The 17,366-nt window shown below is 57.2% G+C and overlaps 1 protein-coding gene across 5 annotated transcripts in view; it reads left to right on the top strand.

Annotated features, from left to right (window-relative positions):
* The window catches only part of CASKIN2 (CASK interacting protein 2), a 52,816-nt gene that overhangs the window by 24,902 nt on the left and 10,548 nt on the right, over positions 1-17,366 (top strand). For 4 of the 5 annotated variants that reach the window (XM_059864789.1, XM_059864787.1, XM_059864791.1 and 1 more), the window contains exons 3-5: positions 15,013-15,064; positions 16,987-17,084; positions 17,177-17,322. In XM_059864789.1, the coding sequence (XP_059720772.1) occupies positions 15,013-15,064; positions 16,987-17,084; positions 17,177-17,322 (296 nt within the window). Of the gene's footprint in view, positions 1-14,732; positions 14,922-15,012; positions 15,065-16,986; positions 17,085-17,176; positions 17,323-17,366 lie in introns of those variants that run through there. The other variant, XM_059864792.1, reaches the window with a different exon arrangement.

Raw genomic sequence — 17,366 nt, forward strand, 5'->3', positions numbered from 1 at the left:
ATGGCTGTGTTTGGGCCATGACCTAGCAAGTCGTTAAATGCTAGCAAAGCTTGCAGAGGGGTCTTGGCTTTATCTCCACACCTGTGTTGGAGCCTCTCACCACTGCTCCCCAGCAGCACAGAGCATGTTAAGGTTTTCTCAAGAGCTGTGCCAGATGCTGCTGCCACCATCCAATTTGGCAGGAGAAGGGCGATGTTGCTCTATGTGCTGTGAGACTGTAGCAGGCAGATGTGGGATAAATCGCCTCTTCTCTCCCCCTTAAATTTTTTCCTAATCCCTAGTAGCTCTATCAGCTTAAGCCTCAAAGCATGAGGTTTAGTATCTCTCCTGTGATTTGTTAGCCATTGCCACCGGCACTCTGTGTCCCTGTCCTCTGCAGAAACATCTGCCCTCCTTTTATGACCTGCTGGGATTTCTGCTTCTCCCAACACCAGCAGGTCTGTAGTTATTTGGGGGAAAAGTTTTTCCTTTTTTGCAATCTGATAGTTATTTTGTAGTGGTGCTGGATGTGCCTTTGTGCCAGGCAGCAAGCCCAGTGTGCCATCCCCCCTTACAGAGGAGGACTATCCTCCGCTGCTGCTTGAGAGAGGCTTGTCCCAGACCCTTGGGTACTCCAGGTGCTATTCCTGGTCTGGCTGGAGAGCAAAGCTCAGACTGGCCTTGGGCAGGATCCTTATCGTGTCAGGCTCTGTTACACCCGATGGCTTTCCCTGGTGGCAGGGGTGCCTGGGCACCTTTCCTGCTCCACTCCTGCCCTGGGCAGTGCTGGTGGCTGGACCCGGCTCTGCCACTGAGCACGAGTGTTGCTCTGGTCACATCCCCTGAAGCCCAAGTTTCGAGGATGAGTTCCCAAAGCGTCCTTGGTTGTGTCCTCCCCTCCTCTCCCCGCACGCTGTAGGTCTGACGGGCTGGACCGGCTCCGCAGCCGCGCTCCGACTTGGAAAGGCTGTGGGCACGCCTGCAGAGAGACGCTGAGAAACTCTGCCGAAACGGGCAAAACTCCCTCTTTCTCCGGGACTGAGCCAGGAGCGGGGCGAGGCACCGTGCCCAGGGAGCTGGGCTGGCGGTGGCCTCGTGCTGGGGACCCCACCACCCCACAGCATGCCCAGACCTGCTGTGGGTAGGTGGTGGGAGCGGGAGAAAAGAGCCTTCAAAGGCTGCTCTGGAGAGTGCAGCAGCCACGGGGCTGGATGGTGGTGGGGCTGCAGCTCCATGGCAAGATGGGGTCAATCCTTTCTTCCTCCTCTTGTGGCTCCCGACCTCCCTGGAAAGGGGGGGGTCTCCTCTGGTAGGCCGGTGTTTGCTGTGTGGGTTTTCCCATCCTGGCATTCCCACCTCTCTAGCTGGGAAGGAAGAGCCCTGCACAGGCAGTGGAAGTAGTGAAGGGATAGTTGGTTTTCAAAGCTGGGCTCCAGCGGGTGTTGTGTTTGGAAAGGGGCCTGGCTGCCACTGGAGTGCCCGGAGCCAGGGAAAGAGTCGCTGTGCCAGTGCAGGAGATAAGGCATGAGCAAACAGCATCACACAGGGACATGGAGGAGCCTGTGCTGGGCATCAGCTGGCCCAGCCCCTGCCCCTCTGCCCCCCATTTTCCTGTGTTCACAGCTCCACATCTCCCTCTGTCCCACATCTGTATTTCTGTCCCCAGCCTTTGGACACCCATTGGCAGTGCAGCCTGTGGTCCCTGCTGTCAGCCTGGGCCACTGCAGCTGACATTTTCTTGTCTGTAGAAGAGTGGGGGAAAACCAGGCTAACCCTTCTGGGGAAGGGGATGAATGTTGAGACTTTTGAGCCTGCTCCAGGCCATGCTGCCATCCTTTGGAGATGGCCAGACAGCACTGGTGTATGCCAGGGAATCTGGGATCTCCTGGAAATGTGAAGGTCCCTTGGGGCCATGGATGGAGTCAGGCTGGCAGCCATCCCCAATGTCACAGGCAGGAGGCTGAGGTTTGGGACAGGAGGGGAATTTCCATCCCTTGGGCATTTCCTGGTGACTCAGCCCAGACCAGGGGGCTCAGCTGCCCCTTCCCAAGGGCTGCAGAGGCAGTTTTGGCTGTCTGACCCAGAAACACGCGATAATTCAGATGACGACAGCTCGAAGGCAGACAGGGGGGCAGCCCTGAGCCCTGGGACACCGTGTGCTGGCTGCCAGCAGCACACGGGCACGGTAACCAGGACAGTGCTCCCCAGGGCTGCAGAGAAGGGGATGTGGCAAGGACACTGCCAGCACTGGCATTCCATCCTCTGGCTTGGCTGGTTCCAGGAGGGAGCTGGTGGACCACGAAAATGACCAGCATCACTTCTGCCACCCCTCTGTCAGGATCCCAGTGCCGCAAAGAGGTTTTTCTGGGAAGGTGGGAGGTGAAATGTTGGATTCCCGTGGCGGTGGACCGTGTGTAAGATGGTTTCCTTCTGGAAATGGATGCTTCCACCAGCATCGCTCCGGCAAGAGTTAAAAGCGGGGTTGGATGCTGTGCGTGTATGTGTGCATGCACGCGCTCTGCTTTGTTTTTAAAAGCGCCTCTGCTTTCCTGGATCCCTGCCAGACCCGGGGCCTGCCGCTGGCAAAAACTCCGGCAAAGGAGTATGAAAGGGGCAAGAAACTAAGTAACAATAAACCACCTTTTTTCTTTTGGCTGCTCTAGGAAGTGAGAGGGTGGGGAGGAGCTGCAAGCATTCTGGCTTCCCCTAAATCCCATCCTGGTTTCCCTAAAAAGTCGTGCCTGGGATGGAGAGGGAGGGATCTGTTTGAACCTTGGGGCTGTTGTATCACCCAAGCCTTGCCGAGGTGTCATGGTGAGTCACAGACCTGTCTGGAGATGCCCAAACTGCTTGGAAATGGCTCTGTTGGTATGATCTCTACCCTCCCAGGGAAGGAAGGGCTGGATACTCTGGCCCATCCCTTGCTCCTGCAGGATGCTGCTCAGGGTAGGTGCACAGCCACCCCGAGCCGTTTGCAACCCCAGGGAGAAAGGCCGGAGCTGCAAGCGAGCAGGGCTGTGATGGTGAGATAAGGGAGCAGGGCAAACCTGCGTGAGGCAGGTATGCAGCTCCCACAGCATCCCAGGCCTGGTGCAACACGTCCGGCTGTGCTTCCGCCAAGCCCTGCCAGCGCCGCTCCCCGCGGGCCCAGCCAAGGCTGTGCAGGGAGCACGTGGCCCCCAGCGTTGATGCCATGCCCAGACCCCTGCCCTGTCCTCCCTGTTGCCATCCCAGGATCTGGGTCTGGCTCGGCCACCTGAGGTGGGTGGCTGTGCTGGGAGGGGTGAAAACTCCTGGGATTTCGTAATGCTGGGCACGGCTGGTTGTGTAAGGCCCTGTCTGCTTGGAAGGGAGTTGGTGAGCATGGCAAGGGCATCTGGTGCCTGTCACTGAGGTGTCCCCAGCAGCGAGGTTGGCTCAGTCTCTACCACCCACTTTGCAGGTGCCTCTTGCACCCATAGAACATCTATCCCAGGGGATGCCTGCCTCACTCTCCCCCTCCAGCAGCTCCTTGTGGAGCATTGCCTTGTTTCCTTGCCAGGACAGGCGTGGATAAGCCTGAAGAGGATTTCCAGCTGGAGGTGAACTGGATGCAAATAGCAGTATGGAGACTGGGGATTGGGAGCCCCACCAATCCTCCCCTTCCATGGGTGTCCTGTCTCCCTGGGCAGGACACCCAATCACAGCCTGTGCAGCCTCTCAGGGACCTGGGATGTGTCCCTACCATGGCAAGGCCACGTGAGAACCACTGGCCTCAGTGGCCTTCAAAGGGGGCCAGAGTCCTCCCTGGTGGCTAATCATTGCCTACACAGGGAACATGGGAACATGGTTAGTCTGGCCAGCAGTGTGGAGTTCATGACAGCCATGGTCCAAGGATTGCTTTGGGCTGCAGTCCAGGCTGCTCTGGTTGGTCTGAAGCAGCTCTGGTTTGGTTTAGTGGGGCTGACATAGATGGGAAGGGCTTCATGAACCCTCCTGGCTTCCCTGAACCAGTACCTGCTAATCCTGCTGGCTTAAAAAGAAGGGAGACACTCCTTAGAGGGAAGGAGGCTCCTGCACAGAATGAGGTGCTGCCTCTGACCCTGCTCTGTGTTTCCAAACCTCAAGAGCTACTTAAGCATTGGGAGAGTCTTCAGTTTCCTGCTCAACAGTGTTAAGGTGCAGGCAACTCCCTGTCTTGGAGCATCTGTCCCACTGGTTATATTTAGCAGCACATGGATATCCTGGAGCTTCTCTGTTCCTTTCAACCCAAACCTGGTGTGGAAGAGCAGGTGTCCAGCTCTGAGTCCCCAAAGTCTGCTCTGTCCCACTGCAGCCTGCTCCAAATTCCTGTGGCTTTGTGAGACTGAATTCACACCAGGTGAGCAGTCCTGGATGAACATCTCCTCCCAGGAGCAGTGCAGGTGGGTGCCTCTTCTCAGCCCCAGCTGGGTACAGCCCAGACCCTGGAACAGGGACCAGCATGTGGCCATCAGCCCGCTGCACCCACACATTTTGCTGGCTATGTTTGCAAAAACAGTACCTCATTTTCCAGGAAGGGACGAGGCTTCCAGGGCTAGTTGGCTCTCCCAGTGCTTTCCCAGAAGGATGTTTAGAAATCTGTTCCCTGCCAAGCCTGGGGATGGAGCAACCCACCATGGTCTCATGGCCAGGATGGGGAGCATTGGATGCCACAGGGGTAGTACAGAGCAAGAAGTGGTGCCTTTTTCTACAAAAAGGAGCAAATGGAGGCAGGAGGGTCCCATTTCTCCCTGTGCTCCTCCACTTTCTCCCCACACCCGCCTCGGGATGCTGCGGGGCAGCAGGTGGGGTTTCAGGGCTTGCTCCCACGTCCTGCCTGCGCCGCCAAGTCGGGCTTGCCGGGGCCATTCCCGACACGCACCCGCCGTGCTAGGAAGGCGTAAACAGATCGGGTTCCAGGCAGGGGTCCAGAGAGCAGGCAGGCCTTGGCTTGTGTCCCACCACTGCTCTGTTGGGATGGGGTGTGGGGAGCACCCAGGCAGGGCTGGGGTGGAGGGAGCTGACCTGGCAGAGGGGTCCCTGTGGGCAGTGGAGTCCCTGCGGGAAGCTGGGCACCGCATTGGTCTGACAAGGAGCCAAGGATGTTGCCTCTGCCTCTGTTTACCTCTGGTGCTGAGGTGAGCCTGTTCTTTGGGGGGTGGGAGGTGTTGATGTACTGCCCCCAAACCCCTTCCTGATCCCTTTATGGGGAGCTGCTGACCAGAGCCCAGCCCATGGACTGGGGGTCTTCAGATCCAGCTCCTTTTCTATTGAAGTTGTATTGTGATGCCTCAGATCCAGCTCCTTCTTTTCTATTGGAGTTGTATTGTGATGCCTTTGACCTTGCTGTAACAAACTCAGCCCTTGTCCCTTCCAAGGTATATGGGGGGATGGGGCTGCTCCTTGTTGCCTTTGTCCCCAGCTGGTCCCCAAGCAGCTGCTGCCCAGCTCTGGCGTCCGGGCTGGGCAATGGGAGGAACCCGCTGCCCTCCCTGCCGGCCCTGGAGCAGCTGGGATGCGGGGAGGGGGTCAGGAACACAGTGCTCAGAATAACTCAGCAGTCACCAAGGGCCCTGAAGGAATGGGAAGGTGGGTGTGGGGTCCTAGTGTGCGTTCCTGCTTCCAGAACAGGGTGATGCCTCTCCCCAGGACACAAACTGTCCCTAACTGCTAAATGATTGCTGCTTCCATGTGGGGACATGCAGGGTGGTGCAGGATATCCTGGTCATGTAGCTGTCATGCCCCTCTTCTGTCCACTGCACATGGAACCCCATTGTAGACCAGGATCCCAGGCAAATCCTTCACTGCCACAGCTGCATGAAAATATCCCAATCCAGCTAAGGCACTGGGCAAGATTATGGCAATATCTTCTCCCACTTTGGCATTGTCCAGCCAGAAATGCAGGCAGGCGGTCGGAGAGTCTGATCCATCTGGGAAAGAAGCTCTCACTCTGGGCATGGACAACACTATGCCACAGGATGCTCTTGAAAGGACAACACTTTTCCCTGCCTTGGGAGGGAGAGTGGCAACAGGACCATCTCTCTCAGGCTGCTTGTCCCAGGCTGGAGAGAGATTGGCCTGTGCCTGCTAGTGATGGACCCATCCCTCTCCCATTCCCACTTGCCAGCAGCATGGAGCAGCCAGTCAGTTCTCACAAGTTTTGGTAGGTGACCTTTGCACAGGGAATGGGAACAGCAAGGTGCCCTGTGTCCTCTCGCCATCACTGGAGAAGGGATTTGGAGAGGGATCCCTCCCGTCCATCATGGTTTGGGAGCTGAGTGGCCACTGCTGAGTGAGATCCTTACACACTCTACCAATGCAGATGCCACAAACGGCTGCAGCATCATGGAATCTGCAGGAGCAGTCACCCATCCAGCATCCCTTGAGACTGGCAGGAACCAGAGGCCACGTTTTGTCTCTGTCCCAGCGGGAAGGAGACATTTTGCTGAAGCTGCTAAAATCCAGGCTGCAGTTCTGAGGAAGCTGGACAGTGCAGGCATTACTTGCTGGAAGTAAGCTTTAGGAAGTTGAGCCCCTCATTTCAGTTTGGCAATATAGTCAGCAGCGCCCCAGAAGTGGAAATCCTTGGTTCTTAGGAAAACCCAGTCCCCAGGCAGCAGCTGCCATGTCCCTGCACAGCCCAGGCTGTGACTGTCCCAGCGGACCCTGCCGGCACGTCCCTGAGCAGGGCTGGCGGCGGCACTGCCTCATGGGGTCAGAGTTGAGGAAAGGCATCCGCAAGGTATTTTTAACTGTGTGACTCCAAACTGGCCGCCAGCAGCCGTCTGAGGTTAGTCCTGGGCTGCCGACAGCTGATTGCCGACGGGCTGCTGGCGAGAGGGGGGAGTTTTGAGTAAAATTCAGTTCCCAGCCATGTCCCAGCCTTGGGAAGGAGTGGTAGCACTTGAACCATCGACCTTCTGGGTGACCTCGAGCGAACAGCTTCACCTCCCGCTGCCTCCCCCCTCCCATCCTGTGTGTGCCTTGCCCAGATTAGCGCAGCCAGGGTGGGGACAGCCGCTCCGTCCTCCCTGGCAGCGCCTGTTCCAGGTGCACGGCAGCTTCCCTGGGGCCAAAGGAGGAGGATGTCACAGAATTTCCAGCCTCCGCATCGCTGTGTGCTTTGAGTACTTGCTCCACCGGCTGGAGCAGCTCCTGGGTGCCAAGCTGCCATGTGCAGGCACGGGGCTGGTGATGCTGGCAACATGGTGCCATAGGGCTGTGGCAGCCCAGTCCTTCAGCCTCAGTCTTGCCCTGCTTCCCCTGGAAGCTGCATGGTTGCTGCAGCCTCCAAGCAATGTAGGGGCTGGATCCTTGTTTCGCTCCCTTGATCCCAGAGGGTTTTGTTGGCCACTGTTGGCTGCTCTAATTTTTATCTGGGGCTCATTGTTAGAACCATAAAATAAATAGGTATGTGCTGCTCTGGAGCGTCAAACCCCTGCAGGTGTAGGTGGGTTGCTGGGTTGCTGCGTCCCTCCTCGCCCTCCCTAATTAACTGTTGCTCAGCTAATCCAGACTTACTGACCTGCCGTAATCTTCCCATGCAAGGCCAGCCCTTCACTGCTGGCTCCTGTCACTCACCTCTCATGTTCCCTGTGAGCCTCTCTCATGTTCACAGCCCTGGGTATGTGATGGACGATGGTACCCCAGGAAGCAACAGAATACACGGTGGGAGAAGGTACTCTGGGAAGCAGCATCCCCCCACGCAGGGCTGTAGGGTTGCTTTACTGACCAGCAGGTCCCTCTGTGCCCACACTCACATTGCTCCTCTCACCGTCCCCCCACATCCTGCTTCCCCTCTTTCTTCCTCCCATTGACCTGCTCCCAGTTGGATTATTTCTCCCCAGATGCTGCAGTCGGCATTTTTCCCAGGTTGAATCTGCCTGGGTTTGTTCTCCTAATCTCTCTAAGTCCTTTTTGTGTTATTTCTGCCCTTGACAATCTGTAGCACATCCACCACAGATTATGTTAATGCACCATTTACTGGGTATGGCATTAATGACAACACTGAGATTGTCTGTAGGTGCAGCCCCTTTGCCAGGGTATCTGGGATGGCCCTTCCTTGGCTTCCAGAGAACCAGCTGGACATGAGCTAAGGTGCATTGTTAATGAGCTGATGCTCTGCTGGTCCCCGTGGCCCTTAGCCAAGGCGTGGCCCTTGGCCTCACGGCATGCCTGCTGCAGGTTCAGGCAGTGCTGGCACTTGGCTGTTGGCCCCCACCGCTATCGGCCCATCTCTTCCTGCTCAGGAGGCGTCCTGTCCTTTCGGAAGGATGGGGGAAATGGAAAAGACTCCACCTCTTCCCTGGGCAAATACAGCTCCTCTGAGTTCATATCCTGGAGAGCGGAATAGCCAGGTCCCAGCAGGGACGGTGACTTCACCTCCCGGTAACGCGTTTCCCTGGCCAGCTGGGAAAAGAGCCCTTGTATCTCCAAAGAAGCCGCCTGGCTTCCACCACCCAAAGCCTTTCCCAGCTGTTTTCATACTGGATGGGGCTGGGGGATGCAATTTCGGCTCTGTGAGGAAGGGGTGTTACCACTTCTCCCAGCCAGGGGAGCTGGGCTGGGCTGCATCACTTTGGGGTAGGCAGCCACTACAAACCCACAAATTATTGAGGAGAAGGGGAGCAAGCACCATCCATCTCACCCCATCTGAAATCCTTCTGGGGGCCTGAAACTCAGAGCAGGAGCATGTGTTTGGCTTTTGCAAGGGGTGAATCCAGCCCCAAAGGATTCCTGCGATGCTCTTTTCCCTGATTGGCATTTGTCCCCTCTGTCCCCTGTGGCCATCAAACCTTGGGGTCGAGAGCTGAGAGCTACACCTTCTTCCCAGCTGTGTGGATGGAGACGGGGTTTCCGATTCTGCTTTTCCTTTCATTGTTCTGGGAGCCTTCACTTTGAACAAACTGCCTGTTTTTTCCTGCTTTGCTTATGAGGGGAAACAGGAGGGAGGAATTGGGGGTTTGGATGGGGGTCCTGCAGTAGCTGGGCTGGGAGTGAGTGATCAATGTCTGTGCTGTGTGGGGATGCTGCCCAATGTCTTACTTGTTGCCAGCCTCTTAAAAAACCTTAGAAGTTTGATTTACCCTGGGAAAAATATTCCCAGACTTCTCTAAAGAAGCAAAAAGTCTCCTAGTTGACTCCATGGTCCTGTTGCCTTATCACTCTTTGCCTGTGGTGAGCCTCCAGCCCAGCCCAGGATGGAAGGCAGATCCCTGGACCTCTCAAACTCCTCTGCCTTTGCCATCACCCCTTTCACCATCATCCACAATCATATCTGAACATGCTGCAGATCAGCATTGCTTAAAGAAGGAGATGAGGAAGGAGGCCAAGCTGCCAGAGGAGACTCAGACATGCCATCAGCAGAGACAAGTTGGTGACAGGAACAGCTTGTGCTCTGTGTGGCTGTAAGCCCTAAGATTTGGGGCTCCAGCCAGGGGTAAATGGTGACTTGTGTTGAGGTTAGAAATGAGCATTAGGTACAGGGATACTCATAGCACAGAGGTGCTGTGTCCAGCCTCAAGATGCTGTGAGAAGCTGCCCAGAACTCAGCTCCTGGAAGGTTATTGTACTTACTGGGATTATTCAAGGCTGCTGAAACCAGGAGCAGGGCTTGGTGTGACAGCCATCCTGCAGCCTGTGCAGCGTCAGAGCAGGCAGGGCCCTGGTCTGGTCCAGGGTTTGGTAGGTTTCTCAAGAGGTGAAAATGCCAATTACTCTTGAGGAGTTACCAGATGTTGGTGTAGGGACAGTAAGGGGCTCCCAGATTCTCTCATGTCAATGCCATTTGCTCTCTGCTGATGGGATTCCACCTCCTTGATTGCAGCCTCCCCATCTCTGCCAGTTAACCCAGTGGCTTTGCTCCAGTCACACCAACCCCATAGTGCCTGGCTTGGCGAGGGGCCTGTCTGTCAGCGTTGGTGGGGAGCTCATCCTCAATGATGCTGCAGAGCCTCAAACCTGGAAGGCACCCCTGGCCTTTGGACACCTGTGGCATTTGGACAGCCATGGCATTTGGGCATAGGGATGGGTGCTCAGCCAGGTTTCCCAGGCAGCAGCATCTTGGCAGCCAAATTCACCAACCATACCATGGGAGAATTAGGGGAGGCCCTGTCTGGGGAGCCAGGCACAGCACTGGGTTCAGTGTTTGGGGTGCAGCTGGTGGCTGTAGTAGAGAGCTGGGGTCAGGAGCCCTTGGCTCTCACCTAGCCTCTGTTCTGAGCTGGCTGGGCAGCTTTGGTTGAGTTTCTTAACATCTCTGTGGCTGAACTCCTTCCCTGTCGAGGTGGGTGAATCTTCTGAACGTATTGGGAAACTGCTCCTGAAGCAGCCAGTCTGCCAGGAGGCTGCACTGGGAGGAGCCGGGTGTGGGTGGCCACAGCAGACGTGCCTGTGGACAGAGAGGTGACAGGGAAGGGTGATTCCTGCGGAAGAGGCATGGACATCACCTCTTCGGATCTTGATTTTGGCCAAGATGGTGAGGCTGTCCTGAGCCCTTGCATGAACCCATCATATGCTGAGGCAGGGCCACCCCTGGCCATCACCAACCCCGGGCAGGTTGGGTGAAGCTGCCACCTCCCGCCACCTCCGCCTCCAGCTCCAGAGGCTGCCACCACCATCAGAGACGGCTGCTGCTCTGCGGGATAGCAGCAGATTAGCTCCTCCAGCTGGTTTATTGGCTTGCTAGTGACAGTCCCTCGGTGGAATTCAATTTCCCAAGAGGGTATGTGCATGTATTTGGTGTTCAAAGCACACTGTCCCTCTCCCACTGCCCAGGGAAGCAGAATGGTGTTCCTGCAGTGCCCTTCCAGGGCTTTCCTGCATGCAGGGTACTTGTAGCAGGCAGTGTAGGGGTGCTCAGGACTGGATGTTCAGGGATGCTCATGGTACAGGGACACTCAGGGTTGATGCTGTGACTTGGCAGCACAGGGATGTTCATGGCACTGGGATGCTCAGACCTGCAGCACAGGGAGGCTCACAGCACAGGGCTACTTGCAGCCAGCAATGTGGGGATGTGATTTCCCAGGACAAGGGGATGGGATGAGAGCCTGTGACACACGACCAGCAGAGAGGGTTGTTTTTCTGGCAGGAAGGTGGATCTCCAGTTACGGATTTGTGTGTTGTCCTGGACAGCAACAAAGCCTTGCAAGTGGTGGAGCTCTGCTGTGGCTGCCCTGGGTGGACAAAACCGGCAGGGGGTCATAGCACAAAAACCTGCCTTCTGGAGCCTGACTCCCGTGGGAGAGCCAGGACAGGAGCATCCAAAGGGCAGGACTCCACAGGATATTTGGGCATTTCCTTCCCCAGCCAAACCCAGGCGAGCACGTGTCACTGCTTCCCAAGGAGCGCTTTGGAGGGATTGTGTCAGTCTCCAAGAGCTCGGGATGAAGCTCACGGCTGTTCCCGCAGGAAGGAGCTCTCCGTTGGAGGGCAGCGGGTGACTCAGGGTGCCCGGTCCGCTGGCACGGGGTTGCTGGGCTGACCGAGGGCACGCCTGGCTCCACGCAGCCGGCACAGCCGGCGCCGGGCGAGTGCCTCGGGGGGGGTAAATACGGGTTCGTGCCGGGCCGCTGCCAGCGCGGCGCGTGAGGTGTCCGCCCCGGCCGGCCGCTCCCCGGGTGCCCCCCGCACCCCACGAGGAGCCCAGCCTGGCATCCCCGCCATAGGAGGGCAGCCCGCGGGGAAACTGAGGCATAGGCGAAGGGGGCTGCTTGGGAATGCGCCGTGCGGGGCTGTGCCTCAGTGGAGATCCAGAGGCCGAGGAGCCAGGCCGTGCCAGGGTTGAGGGTCGCGGCCCCGTCTGGTGCTGGGCGGCCGCGCTGCCTTCGCCACGGCCGGCGGCCGGCCCGACATTTGTAAACAATTTGCCGGAGCGTTCCGGAGGTGCTTCCCGCTGCCGCTTGGCAGCCAGACGCCGCACAGAAGCTCTCCGGCTCCCTCGAGGCCTCGCTCAGGCCCGGCCCTGCGCTGCGGAGCTTCGTCCTGTCCGGGCAGGCGCCGGGGAACGCGGCGGGCTGGGGCAGAGCGGGCGGGGAGCCTGGCGGGACCCCTCACAGGGTCGTGCTGGGGAGCAGGGCCGGGCAGGGGGAACCCGCGGCTGGAGTTAACCCTTGAGGTGCACCAAGCTGAGTTTTTTCCCTGGAAATAAATAACCCCTTCAGGGTGTCTTGTATTTCAGCACTGGGTCTGTGTTCTGGGCTCATTCTCCAGGCATATGAGCGTGCTCCTGGTGGGAAATGGGGTTGCGGATCAGGCCTGAGAGTGCCCCTGCCCCAGTGCAAACCCAGCGGGGGTGATGATGTTGCTGGGAAGGATCTGGCCACACCATCCCAGTGCTGTAGCTGAATTAACCCTGCAGCCTTTTCCCAGCCCAGCTGGCCAAAGCTGTAGAGGCCAGACTGGGAGGGCTCTGGGATTGGGAGCAACTTGGCCCAGCCTCTGCTGAGCTGCAGAACATCTGTGAGGAAAAGGGAGGGTAGCCTGGGCACCGACAGTGAGAGAAGGAGCTGAAGAAATGTGGGGAAACCCTGGGGAATTGGTCAAAAGGGGCACATGGATGGAATGAAGAGGGCAAATGCAGGGAAATGTCCCATCAGCTGCCTTCCTGTCACCAGGTCCTTAGAGTTTGAGGCTGTGCAGCAGGATGGCGCTGGTGGAGGGGTCCCAGCTGCCTGGCTGTGCTCTGCTTCCCCTCCTTCCCTCCATTCCTCTCCTTTCCCATGCTTTTATGCTGGGGTGCCAAGACACTTTGCCACCCACACTTCACCTACCAGCCTTGCTCTCCAAGCAATGATTTACCCTCCTGCTCTCCAAGCAATGATTTACCCAGCTGCAAACCAGGGATGCTGTCCCTCTCTGCCCAGGGTGTATCCAAGCATTTAGGAAGACCCCCAAAAGGAATGCTGCTCCTGGCTCTGCTGTTTGTGACCTGTGGCTTTCTCAGCCACCCACACCATGTCCGTGTGGTCCTGCCCTGTGTCCTGGCCTGGCTGGGCTGCTGGAGCAGGGAACGAATTTGAGGAATGTTGCTCAGGGAGATGTGGATGCTGACAGCTGCCTGGGACACCCACTGTATCCTGGGACATCCCAGCCCTGCTTACTGGACCCCACTGGCCAGCTCAGTCCCCTTGAAGGTGGGGTTAGAGGTAGGATTTTTGGGTGAACTCCCCTTCTTCAAACAGTGGGCATTGCTCAACTCCAAGACCAGCCCCCAGGGGCTGTTGGATGCTTTCTGCCTCTTTTGGAGGTGTTGGTGCTCATTGGGCATCTCCATCCAGTCCATCTCTTTTTCCAGCTTGCACTCCCAGTGGTCATCATTGAGGGTCTGCCCCTCCTGCCCTGAGTAAGGACCCTTCTTCCTCCTCTTCTTTCTCCTCCCCTTCCTGGCCCCATTCCAGTGGCAGTTTTCAGCTGCAGATGGTGGGAGCAATCCCAGTGGTTATGGTTCTCCAGGACTCGGAACAGAAGTGACCAGTTTACAAGTGAAATGTTATTTTTTCCTGGCAGCTGAGGTCAAGAGAAGCGACTTGTCCTTGATGAAGACCCCAGATCCTGAGCTCTTAGGGCTGGGGGGGGGGGAAGTGGGAGCTCTGCTGAATGATGGCTTTGGGAGCCAGTTCCTTTGGGAAGGTCTGTTGGATTGGTGGCTGAGGCTCAAACAGTCCCTGGAAGAGGTAATTAGGGTGATCCTGTCCTGATCCCCTCAGCTGTGGTGAGGAGTCACGAGTCCTTCACCAGCAGCCACTCCAAGCTCATTTTGTGTTAATTAGGCTGTTTACAAAACATTGTAAATTGCAGTAATGAACACCCCAGTCCTTGGTTTCCTTTAATTACCCATTTGCATGATGAATCATCCAGCCCCCCTTCAGCTCTTCTTTTCCAGCAGAGGGGTCACACAGCCCAGTATGGCTTATGGGATCTGCCATCCCATAAGGATGAAGAGAAGGGTATTGAGGAGGAGAAAGAGAGGAAGGAAAAGGAGAGGGATCTTCAGCCCTGGAGATCTACCTGGCTGCGAGGAAGGGGGCTCCTTTCCCAGGACCCCACCACAGCTAAGTGGGGTTTGAGCAGCTGTTTCACCCCAGGCTCAGAGCCTGGCACTCAGACTTTGATTTTCTGTAGGAAAAAGCACAGAAACCATTCAAAGCATTTAATCCTTCCTGGCTCGGTGATGGGGCTGCCTGGAAAGGCAGAGGAGGAGTGGTGGTATTTCTTGGCCCCCCACATACCTTCCCCTTTCTTTCCCTTTTGACTTAGTGGATGAATTCCAGAGATGTTAATCCGCTCTCAGCCCCTCAGTGAAGAATAAAATGTCCTCTCTGTGTGGGAGGAAGGAATCCATTCGAATTAATTTCGGGAAGTAGCAGGGAGCTGGGGGTGCACTGGAGGTGTGTGTGAGGCTGTGCTGGGGTGGGCTGAGCATCCTCTGCGGCCCAGTGGTCCCCGAAGGAGCAGGAGATACGGGCAGAGGGATAGGGATAGCCAAGGTGGCACAATCCTTGGGTCCTTAAAGGGGAGGGAGGGCTGGGCAGGGGGATGGGGATATCCAAGGTAGCACAGTCCTTGCATTCACAGCTGAAAGCTTCAGCCTCTGCCCTGGCCATAAAAATGCCAACCATGTGGTGTGTGGGCCAGACCTCAGTGGCAGTGGCGGGCACAGGGAGCGAGTGGGGGGTAAAATGGCCCCACTCAGCAGTTTTGGTGTGTCAGTGCCTATAAAGTGGAGGGAAGCGCTCACTGTTCTGCCAAGCCAGGGTGGCAGGAACTGCGGGGTCTGACCCATCCCGGGGGCACACATGGATAGGGCAGGAGAGATGGAGGCAGGAAAGTGCTAAGCTCGAGCTGGGTCAGCCCGCTGAGATTCGTGGAGGTGAAAGTGGAGGCAGAGGAGAGTAGAGAAGAGACCCCCGGGATGGGCCAGACGCTGTTCTGCACGCTGGGAGGTGGGTGTGGCTGTGGGATGGGGTTCATGTCGGGGCCTGGGGGCCTGCAGGCTCTGCCTTCTGCCCTGACCTTCACCTCTTGTCTCTGCAGAGCTCCTGGGATCTGCCAAGCGCCTGAACGTGAACTACCAGGATGCGGACGGGTGAGTGCTCCCCTGGAGGGTGCTGGGTGCTGCTGCCAGCCCAGGGGGCTCCTCTCCTTGGTATCCAGTCAGTCCTGCAGCTCAGGGTATCACACAGCTTTCCAGGGGAGCTGGAGAACACATCAACATCCCAGAGCCTGCCTGGATCTAAGCTGAGGGCAGTGCTCAATCCCTCCTGAAAATCCTTCATAAATCCCTTCAATGTGCTCCTCTGTGGGGAGGGGGTTGAATAGGAATGGCAGTGTGTCCAGCCAGTGCCCCATGTCCAGCCAGTGCCCTATGTCGAAGCTCAGAGGAGCATCCAGCCGGCCTCAGTGCCTGCACATGCTCATGCCTCTGTTTAATATCCCAAAAGCAAAATCCCATTGTTTTGGGGGGAGTTAGAAAACGAAAATGTGAGGTTGCCCAGTGACCACAGCATATTTGTGTAGCTCATCACTTCCAAAATCCAAGTACTTAATAAACTAGGTACTGGGAGTTAAAGAAACCACAAAGGCTCATAAAATAAATAAGCATATTATTCTTATTGAATTAACTCTGACCTGTCAGTCATTAGCATTGTTTTTATGTGCTGTTGTTGTACCTAATTTCTACATGTTTTCTTTTGGAGGGCTCTGTAGGAAGAGGTGTCCATGATGAGTCCTAACAGGCCAGCGGGGGGTTGGGAACGTGCAGGATAGCTCCATCTTAAAATAGTACTGTACAGATGGAGCTTAATAGAAAAAGAATTTAATAATAGAAGCAATGATCTGATTCTGATAGGGCACAGGGTTTGTGCTTGGGCAACTCCAGGAGGCTGATGGTGGGAACTGGGGTAAAGGGTGTGTTCCCTGCCCGAGGGACACGGGCAGTGTGCTGGGTTTAGTGTGTGGGGCACAGGAGGGGGACGATGGGGAGGTGAGACATGAGCATGGGAATGGCAGTGTGTGTCCTGGGAGAGCCATGGTGCTGGTGGTGTCCTTGGCATCACCTTGCTCAGGGCTTGGAGAGGATGGGGTGGGCAAGTGTGGGTTTGTGCAACCACCCCAGGGCAGAGTGGGACCCCACAGGGATGGGTCAGGGGGATTTTGTACCCCTCCTCCCCCACATTCAGACTTTGATGCAGAGGTTTTGCTGTGGCTCAGGGATTTGGTGGGTGTACTGGAGAAAGGAGGAGCCCTCTCTGCTGGGGTTAGTGTCCCTCCTGAAATGTTGAGACTTGCACAGGGATCTGGGGATGCAGATCATGAGGAAAGCCATGCTGGATGAGCTGTGTCCCTGACACTGCAGAGCCCATTGGAGCCCCAGGCTGGTGCTGTCAGGAGCCCCTCATGTCCCTTGGAGTGGCTCACGGGCTAATCCCCAGTGGCACAGGGACCCCTCCCTTGGCCTTGGCCCTTCACGTGACAGCTCAGGGGAGTGCCAGGCAGACAGGCCCCTTTCACAGCCCCAAGACACTAGGCTCTTTCATTACCAGCAACCTCCCACGCTCTGCCATGGGCTCCTGGCAGCCCTGCTGGCATGGGGAGGGGGCAGCTGGCAGAGGGGGCAGGAGTGGCCACAAGGCTGATGTGTTTGCTGGATGCTGTGAACAGTGTTGTGGCTGCCTGGCTGCCCCGTGGAGAGGGGAGATGCATCTCTCTCCAACCTGCCTGTTTCCCCCAACAGAGGGCATGGAGTGAGGGACTCCTCTCTCTGGGGTTTCCCATGGTACATAATGTGCCTGCATCCCTCACTGAGCCCTGGGGCACAGACAGCTTGGAGAGATTCATCAGTGTTTTGCTATGGGAAATCTGAGGCACTGGGAGTGGGAAATCTGGGAGGATGTCGCCATGAACAGCCAGTGACAATCCCAGCCCTCAGCCCATGTCCCTATGCGGGGGGTGCTGCGAGGACAGCACAGTGGGGCTGGGGGCTGGGCTGAGCCCTACCTTGTGCCACAGGTTCTCAGCGCTGCACCACGCAGCCCTGGGCGGCAGTCTGGACCTCATTTCGCTGCTGCTGGAAGCACAGGCTACCGTTGACATCAAGGACAGCAACGGTAAGGGGTGACCCCCAGGCACGGCCCCTGGCTCAGCCCCCTGCACCAGGCTGGGGGCTGTGTCCAGCCCTGCTGAGCCGCGCTGCCCACAGGGATGCGGCCCCTGCACTACGCGGCGTGGCAGGGCCGCGTGGAGCCCGTGCGGGTGCTGCTCCGCGCCGCCGCCTCCGTCAACATGGCCTCGCTGGACGGACAGATCCCACTGCACCTCTCGGCGCAGTACGGCCACTACGAGGTGGTGAGTGAGAGCCCAGAGGCACCCGTGTGCCCTCTGTGGGGTCC

Source organism: Haemorhous mexicanus, chromosome 20 (genome assembly GCF_027477595.1).
Source record: "Haemorhous mexicanus isolate bHaeMex1 chromosome 20, bHaeMex1.pri, whole genome shotgun sequence".
Classification (NCBI taxonomy): Eukaryota; Metazoa; Chordata; class Aves; order Passeriformes; family Fringillidae; genus Haemorhous; species Haemorhous mexicanus.